The sequence below is a fragment of the Pristiophorus japonicus genome, chromosome 9 (genome assembly GCF_044704955.1).
Source record: "Pristiophorus japonicus isolate sPriJap1 chromosome 9, sPriJap1.hap1, whole genome shotgun sequence".
NCBI classification, from domain to species: Eukaryota; Metazoa; Chordata; class Chondrichthyes; family Pristiophoridae; genus Pristiophorus; species Pristiophorus japonicus.
The window spans coordinates 153,957,141-153,969,465 of record NC_091985.1 but is presented as its reverse complement, the minus strand read 5'-3'; the positions used below and the strand labels follow the sequence as shown (position 1 = coordinate 153,969,465).

At 47.1% G+C, this 12,325-nt stretch overlaps 1 protein-coding gene across 1 annotated transcript in view; it reads left to right on the top strand.

Moving 5' to 3' along the window:
• Positions 1-12,325, top strand: part of LOC139273939 (centromere protein J-like) — a 216,393-nt gene that overhangs the window by 138,523 nt on the left and 65,545 nt on the right. The window contains exon 10 of the mRNA XM_070891010.1: positions 10,097-10,208. Coding sequence (XP_070747111.1) covers positions 10,097-10,208 — 112 coding nt within the window. The remainder of the gene's footprint in view (positions 1-10,096; positions 10,209-12,325) is intronic.

Below are 12,325 nucleotides of genomic sequence, written 5' to 3'. Positions count from 1 at the left end.
TGGATAAATCCCGCCAATCGACCAAAACTGTCTCCTGTCCAAGCGAAGCTGCTCACCTACACCAAAGGTAAAATCCATATCGTTGGCAGCGTGGACGTCCAGGTCTCCCAGGGCGGCGTGTTGAACAAACTCCCCATGTGGATTGTGGCCGGCGATGGTTCCACGCTGCTGGGAAGGAATTGGATGAACCCGGTCCACATCAGGCAAAGTGGCGCTGTGGAAGAAAAGACCACCACAGCCTATCTGCTGGAAAGCCAGAAAATGGCTGCAGCACCAGCACCACGAGGACATAACCCTAAAATCAAAATGGCCACGGCCATACCACGAGGAGCATTGGCGGAACATCACGTGACACCGAGCAGCCAATCGAATTTGAAGGGTCCCTTAAAGGAGACAGTTAACCAAAAAAATTTAAAGGGAAAGTTTCAACTATTTGAGTACACGGACTTTAAAGCTAAAGATGCAATTAAAGGGTGTAAGTATGAAAATGTATGCAATGTAACCAGGATGGGGTGATACTGGTTCAACTAATGTGACTAATGAGATGAATGCAGGTGTCAGTAAGGTTAAAGAGCAAGTTTATTATGCTTAACAATAATAATAGAGAATGTGAAATGCCTAATGTAACCATGCCTGTTGAAACCAGGATACCCAAAAGTGATGCAAATGCTAGAATGTATAGAAACATAGAAACATAGAAACATAGAAAATAGGTGCAGGAGTAGGCCATTCGGTCCTTCTAGCCTGCACCGCCATTCAATGAGTTCATGGCTGAACATGCAACTTCAGTACCCCATTCCTGCTTTCTCACCATACCCCTTGATTCCCCTAGTAGTAAGGACTTCATCTAACTCCTTTTTGAATATATTTAGTGAATTGGCCTCAACAACTTTCTGTGGTAGAGAATTCCACAGGTTCACCACTCTCTGGGTGAAGAAATTCCTCCTCATCTCGGTCCTAAATGGCTTCCCCCTTATCCTTAGACTGTGTCCCCTGGTTCTGGACTTCCCCAACATTGGGAACATTCTTCCTGCATCTAACCTGTCTAACCCCGTCAGAATTTTAAACGTTTCTATGAGGTCCCCTCTCATTCTTCTGAACTCCAGTGAATACAAGCCCAGTTGATCCAGTCTTTCTTGATAGGTCAGTCCCGCCATCCCGGGAATCAGTCTGGTGAACCTTCGCTGCACTCCCTCAATAGCAAGAATGTCCTTCCTCAGGTTAGGAGACCAAAACTGTACACAATACTCCAGGTGTGGCCTCACCAAGGCCCTGTACAATTGTAGCAACACCTCCCTGCCCTTGTACTCAAACCCCCTCGCTATGAAGGCCAACATGCCATTTGCTTTCTTAACCGCCTGCTGTACCTGCATGCCAACCTTCAATGACTGATGTACCATGACACCCAGGTCTCTTTGCACCTCCCCTTTTCCTAATCTGTCACCATTCAGATAATAATCTGTCTCTCTGTTTTTACCACCAAAGTGGATAACCTCACATTTATCCACATTATACTTCATCTGCCATGCATTTGCCCACTCACCTAACCTATCCAAGTCGCTCTGCAGCCTCATAGAATCCTCCTTGCAGCTCACACTGCCACCCAACTTAGTGTCATCCGCAAATTTGGAGATACTACATTTAATCCCCTCGTCTAAATCATTAATGTACAGTGTAAACAGCTGGGGCCCCAGCACAGAACCTTGCGGTACCCCACTAGTCACTGCCTGCCATTCTGAAAAGTCCCCATTTACTCCTACTCTTTGCTTCCTGTCGGACAACCAGTTCTCAATCCATGTCAGCACACTACCCCCAATCCCATGTGCTTTAACTTTGCACATTAATCTCTTGTGTGGGACCTTGTCGAAAGCCTTCTGAAAGTCCAAATATACCACATCAACTGGTTCTCCCTTGTCCACTCTACTGGAAACATCCTCAAAAAATTTCAGAAGATTTGTCAAGCATGATTTCCCTTTCACAAATCCATGCTGACTTGGACCTATCATATTGCCTCTTTCCAAATGCACTGCTATGACATCCTTAATAATTGATTCCATCATTTTACCCACTACCGATGTCAGGCTGACCGGTCTGTAATTCCCTGTTTTCTCTCTCCCTCCTTTTTTAAAAAGTGGGGTTACATTGGCTACCCTCCACTCCATAGGAACTGATCCAGAGTCAATGGAATGTTGGAAAATGACTGTCAATGCATCCACTAGTTCCAAGGCCACCTCCTTAAGTACTCTGGGATGCAGTCCATCAGGCCCTGGGGATTTATCGGCCTTCAATCCCATCAATTTCCCCAACACAATTTCCCGACTAATAAGGATTTCCCTCAGTTTCTCCTCCTTACTAGACCCTCCAACCCCTTTTATATCCGGAAGGTTGTTTGTGTCCTCCTCAGTGAATACCGAACCAAAGTACTTGTTCAATTGGTCCGCCATTTCTTTGTTCCCCGTTATGACTTCCCCTGATTCTGACTGCAGTGGACCTACGTTTGTCTTTACTAACCTTTTTCTCTTTACATATCTATAGAAACTTTTGCAATCCGTCTTAATGTTCCCTGCAAGTTTCTTCTCGTACTCCATTTTCCCTGCCCTAATCAAACCCTTTGTCCTCCTCTGCTGAGTTCTAAATTTCTCCCAGTCCCCGGGTTCGCTGCTATTTCTGGCCAATTTGTATGCCACTTCCTTGGCTTTAATGCTATCCCTGATTTCCCTTGATAGCCACGGTTGAGCCACCTTCCCTTTTTTATTTTTATGACAGACAGGAATGTACAATTGTTGTAGTTCATCCATGAGGTCTCTAAATGTCTGCCATTGCCCATCCACTGTCAACCCCTTCAGTATCATTCGCCAATCTATCCTAGCCAATTCACGCCTCATACCTTCAAAGTTACCCTTCTTTAAGTTCTGGACCATGGTCTCTGAATTAACTATTTCATTCTCCATCCTAATGCAGAATTCCACCATATTATGGTCCCCAAGGGGCCTCGCACAACGAGATTGCTAATTAATCCTCTCTCATTACACAACACCCAGTCTAAGATGGCCTCCCCCCTAGTTGGTTCCTCGACATATTGGTCTAAAAAACCATCCCTTATGCACTCCAGGAAATCCTCCTCTACCGTATTGCTTCCAGTTTGGTTAACCCAATCTATGTGCATATTAAAGTCACCCATTATAACTGCTGCACCTTTATTGCACGCACCCCTAATTTCATGTTTGATGCCCTCCCCAACATCACTACTACTGTTTGGAGGTCTGTACACAACTCCCACTAACGTTTTTTGTCCTTTGGTATTCTGCAGCTCTACCCATATAGATTCCACATCATCCAAGCTAATGTCCTTCCGAACTATTGCCTTAATTTGCTCCTTAACCAGCAATGCTACCCCACCTCCTTTTCCTTTTATTCTATCTTTCCTGAATGTTGAATACCCTGGATGTTGAGTTCCCAGCCCTGATCATCCTGGAGCCACGTCTCCATAATCCCAATCACATCATATTTGTTAACATCTATTTGCACAGTTAATTCATCCACTTTATTGCGGATACTCCTTGCATTAAGACACAAAGCCTTCAGGCTTGTTCTTTTAACGCCCTTTGTCCTTTTAGAATTTTGCTGTCCAGTGGCCCTTTTTGTTCTTTGCCTTGGGTTTCTCTGCCCTCCACTTTTTCTCATCTCCTTTCTGTCTTTTGCTTTTGCCTCCTTTTTGTTTCCCTCTGTCTCCCTGCATTGGTTCCCATCCCCTTGCCATATCAGTTTAAATCCTTCCCAACAGCACTAGCAAACACTCCCCCTAGGACATTGGTTCCGGTCCTGCCCAGGTGCAGACCGTCCGGTTTGTACTGGTCCCACCTCCCCCAGAACCGGTTCCAATGCCCCAGGAATTTGAATCCCTCCCTGTTGCACCACTGCTCAAGCCACTTATTCATCTGCGCTATCCTGCGATTCCTACTCTGACTATCACGTGGCACTGGTAGCAATCCCGAGATTACTACTTTTGAGGTCCTACTTTTTAATTTAGCTCCTAGCTCCTTAAATTCGTTTCGTAGGACCTCATCCCTTTTTTTTACCTATGTCGTTGGTACCAATGTGCACCACGACAACTGGCTGTTCTCCCTCCCTTTTTAGAATGTCCTGCACCCGCTCCGAGACATCCTTGACCCTTGCACCAGGGAGGCAACATACCATCCTGGAGTCTCGGTTGCGGCCGCAGAAACGCCTATCTATTCCCCTCACCATTGAATCCCCAATCACTATCGCTCTCCCACTCTTTTTCCTGCCCTCCTGTGCAGCAGAGCCAGCCATGGTGCCATGAACTTGGCTGCTGCTGCCCTCCCCTGATGAGTCATCCCCCTCAACAGTACCCAAAGCAGTGTATCTGTTTTGCAGGGGGATGACCACAGGGGACTCCTGCACTACCTTCCTTGCACTGCTCTTCCTGTTGGTCTTCCATTCCCTATCTGGCTGTGGACCCTTTCCCTGCGGTACGACCAACTCGCTACACGTGCTACTCACGTCATTCTCAGCATCGTGGATGCTCCAGAGTGAATCCACCCTCAGCTCCAACTCCGCAACGCGGACCGTCAGGAGCTTGAGGTGGATACACTTCCCGCACATGTAGTCGTCAGGGACACTGGTGTCGTCCCCGAGTTCCCACATGGTACAGGAGGAGCATAACACCCGACCGAGCTCTCCTGCCATGACTTAACCCTTACACTTAAATTGGCAACAACAATGTTAAAAGCTACTCACTGATATAGAAGAGAAAAAAGAAAAACTACTCACCAATCACCAGCCAATCACTTACCCTCTTGGCTGTGACGTCACCTTTTGATTTCTTTCTACTTCTTTTTTGCCTTCTCCCTGTAGCTGCACAAGTCACGCCTTTTATAGGCCTCTCCATGCACCTCCTCGACGCTGCTCCCGACTGCCGCCGACGCTGGGCCCCGGACTCCCTGCTGTGCCTTTTATAGGCCTCTCCACGCACCTCCTCGACGCTGCTCCCGACTGCCGCCGACGCTGGGCCCCGGACTCCCTGCTGTGCCTTTTATAGGCCTCTCACGCACCTCCTCGACGCTGCTCCCGACTGCCGCCGACGCTGGGCCCTGGACTCCCTGCTGTGCCTTTTATAGGCCTCTCCACGCACCTCCTCGACGCTGCTCCCGACTGCCGCCGACGCTGGGCCCCGGACTCCCTGCTGTGCCTTTTATAGGCCTCTCACGCACCTCCTCGACGCTGCTCCCGACTGCCGCCGACGCTGGGCCCCGGACTCCCTGCTGTGCCTTTTATAGGCCTCTCCACGCACCTCCTCGACGCTGCTCCCAGGTGTGGTCAGAGCCAAGGTGTCATATATACCGGTAGGACACAGCCAAAGGACATTGGGCCCTACAGGGACCCATGCCGATGCCAATGGAATCCCCCTGTGAGAGACCCCCAGGTCCAGATGGCTAACTGACCACGTAACCTGAATCTTTGGAACGAATGTGATGCCCCTTGTGGGACACACACACAGCCAGTGGGAGCAGACCTACTACAGGGACAGTGGTCAATGGGCAGCCCAGCCACCACCAATGGCAACCTGCACCAGACCAGCCCTACAACCCCTGGCCACCAGGGCCAACACCAGGAGCATGAGGCCAATACCCTCCAGCTTCCCTGGCAAACCCTGGGATGACCTGACCCTCATCCCAATTGGTGGACAAGGAGCCCACCCAGTCTTGTGGCCCAGCCCACCACCCCACAACTACCCACATCACAGTGTGTACACACCACTCATTGCTGCTGTGGCTACCCCCCTGAGGGATCCCATAACAGTGACGCCCACTTGGTCTGTGTGTGAGGGAGGGGAGATGTCGAGGCCAGCCTGAAGCACAGGGGTCACTCCTGGCAACCACACAACCCTCACCACAACCTCCCATAGTCCACCACTGATCACCTCCCCTGGGCATGATAATAAGGATATGAAAAATGCTTAGCGGGGAGTCTTGTTGTGTATACATGCCTGTTTACTGTGTGATGTCTGTAACACTGTTATGCAACACTGAATGTAGCCTTACACTGTACACACCTTACACCAGAGGGTGCTGCTGCTGGAGACCTAAGGGTTACCTGCACACTGCAGGTAACCCAATATAAAAAGGAACTCACAGCTGGTTGTCCTCACTCTGGAGCTGCAAATAAAGGACTACAGGTCTACACTGTTTAAGCCTGCCTCGTGGAGTCATTAATAAAGGTGCCTACATACACCATAGAAAGGCATTAGGGAGTCAAGAGGTGAGACGCTCGCACTCTTGTTGCCACAGTATTTATGTGGCTGCGTCAGTTAAGTTTCTGGTCAATGGTGACCCCCAGGATGTTGATGGTGGGGGATTCAGTGATGGTAATGCCATTGAATATCAAGGAGCGGTAGTTAGACTTTCGCTTGTTGGAGATAGTCATTGCCTAGCACTTGTGTGGCGCAAATGTTACTTGCCACTTATCAGCCCCAGCCTGAATGTCGTCCAGGTTTTACTGCATGTGGGCATGGACTGCTCCATTATCTGAGGAGTTGTGAATGGCACTGAACACTGGCAGTCATTAGCGAACATCCCCAATCTGACCTTATGATGTAGGGAAGGTCATTGATGAAGCAGCTGAAGATGGTTGGGCCTAGGACACTGCCCTGAGGAACTCCTGCAGCGATGTCCTGGGGCTGTGATAATTGACCTCCAACCATCACAGCCATCTACCTTTGTGCTAGGTATGACTCCAACCAGTGGAGAGTTTTCCCCCTGATTCCCATTGACTTCAGTTTTAATATGGCTCCTTGATGCCACACTTGGTCAAGTGCAGCCTTGATGTCAAGGGCAGTCACTCTCGCCTTACCTCTGGAATTCAGCTCTTTTGTCAATGCTTGAACCAAGGCTGTAATGAGGTCTGGAGCCGAGTGGTCCTAGCGGAACCCAAACTGGGCATCGGTGAGCAGGTTATTGTTGAGTAAGTGCCGCTTGATAGCACTGTTGACAACACCTTCCATCACTTTGCTGATGATTGAGAGTAGACTGATGGGGCAGTAATTGGCCGGATTTGATTTGTCCTGCTTTTTGTGGACAGGACACACCCTGGGCAGTTTTCCACATTGTCGGATAGATGCCAGTGTTGTAGTTGTACTGGAACAGCTTGGCTAGAGGCACGGCTAGTTCTGGAGCACAAGTCTTCAGCACAAGAGCCGCAATGTTGTCGGGGCCCATAGCCTTTGCATTATCCAGTGCGCTCAGCCTTTTCTTGATATCACATGGAGTGAATCGAATTGGCTGAAGACTGGCTTCTGTGATGGTGGGTGTTATGTATGTAAACTTTACTAGTGTGTAAGACTTGCCACCAGGAGGTGCACCTGTTGGAGACCCAAGGGTCACCTGCACACCCTGGGCAAGCAGGTATAAAAGGTAATCTACCATGCTGCTTCCTCACTCTGGAGTTACATTAAAGACATCAAGGTTACAACAGTTTGAGCTTACAGTATGCAGTCTTGTGGAGTTATTCTGAACATAACAGTGGGAACCTCAGGAGGAAGTGGATATGAATCATCCACTCGGCACTTCTGGCTGAAGCTGGTTGTAAACACTACTGCCTTGTCTTTTGCATTCATGTGCTGGGCTCCGCCTTCATTGAGGATGGGGATATTCATGGAGCCTCCTCCTCCCGTTAGTTCTACCCCTTTGTATTCTAGTCCTCTAGATATAAAAGCAAGCATTCCATTAACCTTTTTAATTATTTTTGTATCTGTTGATGACATTTTAATGATCTATGTACCTGGACCTCCAAGTCTCTTTGCACCTCCACTGTTTTTAGCTTTTCACCGTTTAGAAAGTACCCTGTTCTATCATTTTTAAGTCCAAAGTGGATGAACTCACATTTGCTTACGTTGAAATCCATTTGCCACAGTTTTGCCCATTCACTTAATCTATCAATATCCCTTTGTAATTTTCTGCTTTCACCTACACTGCCTACAATACTGCCCATCTTTGTGACATTGGCAAATTTGGATACATGGCTTTCTATGCCATCATCTAAGTCATTAATAAATACTGTAAACAGTAGAGACCCAACACAGATCCCTGCGGGACACCACTAGTCACATCCTGCCAATTAGAATACCTGCCCATTATCCCTGCTGCCTGTCTCCTGCCACTCAGCCAATTTCCTAACCAGGTCAGTAATTTGCTCTCAATTCCATGGGCTTCTACCTTAGTTAACAGTCTCTTATGAGGGACTTTATTAAATGCCTTCTGGAAGCCCATATAAATAACATGCATTGACCTTTTCTTTCATCAAAACACAGGTAATTAGCCGGCTTTAATTTTTTAAAATTTAAGTAACATTACATGAAGAATGATTCTTTTTCCCTTCCCCCTCTCTCATCCCTCTCTTTAACCCAGTCTCTCTTTCATTTTCTAAGGTTTATAGAATACAAAGCAAAGACTACATCAGGTGTATCATTAGAGCATTCTAATTTTTCTCACTCTTGCATACACAAAGCCTCTGTTTAAAAAAAATACTCAACATATGTTCTTTAGCATTTCTTCAAATAATTTTGAAAAACATTAGAGCCGAAACTATTAGAAGAAAATATTTTAAAATATGTCCCCATATAGCTAATTGGTACTGATGCACCCTGGTACATTGCACATGCTCAGAATGACCAATCTAAATTTAGCTCACAACATCACATCTCTGGGGATACATTTCAACTCCAAATCCTCGGTTTTTGGCAAAGGCTGAGGCCCTTCAGGTAGAAACTTTAAACCAGGATAAATATAATCATGTTATTATGAAATGTAATTTTTTTTACATTATTTTGGTTAATCCCTTATTTTGAACGTTGGAAATTTCAGTTACTAAGAAAAAAATGGAACCCGAACAAAAAATTCAGAAATCATTTTGCGTGGCCGAATTATGCAATCAGTTACAAGTTTTCAGAGATGTTTTCTATTATAAATGTGGACATTGGAATTTATAATGGAAAGGTGACACAAAAATGTGACAACAGGAAGTCAAGTAGCACCAACATGATGTGCATGCAGATGTAAGGTTTTTACTATATTATGCATATAAGCCTGGAAATGGAAAACGTGTGTCATGCAGCCCAATTTCTAGGCCATAGTTCGTACGGTCAGAAGAAGGGCTTTGAAGAGTAAACCTTCAGCAGTTTGGGAGCACAATTGCGGTAACATCAGCAGAAACGTTCCAGCTTGGCAGGTGACAGGTCCTCTCACTTCGACCAGAAAGCTGTTGATCCTGGCCCTCTGACATTGGGGGCTTACTTTAAAAGTTTTTAAAGAAAGAAATTCCTCCTGACCCAAGTGAGCCCCACTTCTACTGGTTTTGACAACCAGGCGTACCTGTGCCAGTGCTGCACAGGGTCCAGACTGAAGGCCAGGCGTCAGGAAATCCCGCATTAGGGTGTCATTACCCACCTCATGTCAATGGTGTTGTAGAAGTGTGCGAAGGCCCTGCCCCCACAAGACTGTCTTCAATACTCGCACTTAAGGTTGGGAATTGCAGAGCATTCGAGTCGCAACTGAGTTTACAGCTGCTCCACCAATGTCGTACTGATATTTACAGCAGGAATCCAGCAGAATGGCCAAACAATTTTCAGGTCATTATATAGGTAAATAAAAATTGGGCATGCAAAGATATTGTTGGGCTGAGGTGGTGCTACCATTTGCTATTTCGATGTGGAGTGGTAAGACACAAGTTCATTCCCATGTTTCAGCACACACCAAATTCCTGATCTTGACTACTGTAAGGAGGATATGCTAAGTGGAGGCATATCCTTGTAGGAATGGAGGGATAATCTGAGAGTGAGTCAGGCTGGGTTGACCTCCTGGCAGCAGGTGAAAGAGCAGTGGTAATGGACTCCTGGGAAGAGGTAACTGCTCACTTTCTTAGCTGGGTACTGTTGCATGGTGTGGAGAAAGGAAGAAAAATTGTTGTATGAAAACAGTACAAAAGGCAGAGAGAGAAAAGTGAAGATAACCGTAGTATAGAAAGTCTTTTTCACAAAATGTACTTCCACTTTAAATCAGGTTACGCTTATCTCTTTCAGAGTATTCAGCGATCCACTTCAAATCGTCAGAGGGCACATGAGGGAAAGTCACCTGTACCTAGCTTAAATCTAAGTGTGTTCCAAAGAGCAAATTCTGCTGGCTGTGCAAGGGGTAAGATTTCTGATTTAATTCCAAGCAAAGTGAGGTTAATAACAACAACTTGTAATTATATAGCGCTTTTAACGTAGTGAAACGTCCCAAGGCACTTCACAGGAGTATTATGCGATAAGAATTTGACTCCGAGCTGCATAAGTAGAAATTGGCGCAGGTGACTTGGTCATAGTGGTATGTTTTAAGGAGCAGCTTGAAGGAGGAAAGAGAGTTAGAGAGGCAGAGAGGTTTAGGGAGGGAGTTCCAGAGCTTGGCGCCTAGGCAACAGAAGGCACGACCATCAATGGTTGAACAATTATAATCAGGGATGCTCAGGAGGGCAGAATACGAGGAGCACAGATATCTCGGGGGTGGGGGGTGGGGTGTTATGGGGCTGGAGGAGATTACAGAGATAGGGAGGGGTGAGGCCATGGAGGGATTTGAAAATAAAGATGATAATTTTGAAATCGAGGCTTTGCTTAACCTGAAGCCAATGTAGGTCAGCGAGCACAGGGGTGATGGCTGAGCAGGACTGGGTGCGAGTTAGGACATAGGCAGCCGAGTTTTAAATCTCCTCTTGTTTAAGTAGGGTAGAATGTGGAAGGCCAACCAGGAGTGCGCTGGACTACTCAAGTCTAGAGGTAACAAAGGCATGGATGAGGGCTTCAGCAGCAGATGAGCTGAAGCAAGGGCGGAGACAGGCGATGTTACAGAGGTGGAAATAGGCGGTGTTTGTTATGCTGCGGATATGTGGCCAAAAGTTCATTTCAAGGTCAAATATGACACCAAGGTTGCGAACAATCTAATTCAGCCTCAGACAGGAGTTGGGAGAGGGATGGAGTCAGTGGCTAGGGAACGGAGTTTGTGGCGGGGACCGAAAACAATGGCTTCAGTCTGCCCGATATTCAATTGGAGAAAATTTCTGCTCATCCAGAAGTGGATGTCAGGCAAGCAGTCTGACAATTTAGAGACCGTGGAGGGGTCAAGCGAAGTGGTATTGAGGTAGAGCTGGATGTCATCAGCGTACATGTGGAAACTGCTGCTGTGTTTCCGGATGAATATCGCCAAGGGGCAACATGTAGATGAGAAATAGGAGGGGGCCAAGGATAGATCCTTGGGGGACACCAGAGTTAATGATGCAGGGGCAGGAAGAGAAACTGTTGCAGGTGATTCTCTGGCTGCGATTAGATAAAAAAAAGTGGAACCAGGCGAGTGCAGTCCCACCCAGCCGGACGACAGTGGAGAGGCATTAGAGAAGAATAGAGTGGTCAACCATGTCAAAGGCTGCAGACAAGTCAAGAAGGACGAGGAGGGATAGTTTGCCTTTGTCACAGTCACAAAGGATGTCATTTGTGAATTTGATAAGAGCTGTTTCGTCACTGTGGCAGGCACGGAAACCAGATTGGAGGGACTCAAACACGGAATTGCAGGGAAGATGGGCACAGATTTGGGAGGTGACAGCATGTTCAAGGACTTTGGAGAGGAAAGGGAAGTTGGAGATGGGGCGGTAGTTTGCAAGGACGGAGGGATCGAGGGTTGGTTTTTTGAGGAGAGAGGTAATGATGCCAGATTTGAGGGAGAGGGGGACCGTACCTGAGGATAGAGAACCGTTAACAATGTCAGCTAACATGGGAGCCAGAAAAGGAAGTTGGGTGGTTAGCAGTTTGATGGAAGTAGGGTCAAGGGAGGAGGAAGTGGGTCTCATGGACAAGGTGAGCTCAGAAAGGTCATGAAGGGAAACCGGAGAAAGATGTGAGGTCAGGGCTAGGGCAGGAGGATTCTTTAGAGGAAGTTTGGCCCAGTGGGCTGGGGAAGGAAGGGAAGAGGCAGAGGTGGCTGAACGGATGGAGACAAAGAAATCCATGAGCTCCTCATACTTATTGTCGGAGGTGAGGGTGAAAACTGGGGAGAGGGGTTTAAAAAGACGGTTAGCAGTAGTGAATAGAAGCTGGGGGTTTACCTTTACATTCCAGAATGATTCTGGAATAGTGAGCAATTTTGGCAGACTTGAGCAGAACCTGATAATGCTTTATGTGGTCCAGCCAAATCTGCCGGCAAATGGCTAAACCAGTTGTCCGCCATATCAGTTCAAGACGACGTCCCTTGGACTTAAGGGAGCGAAGATCAGGGCTGTATCA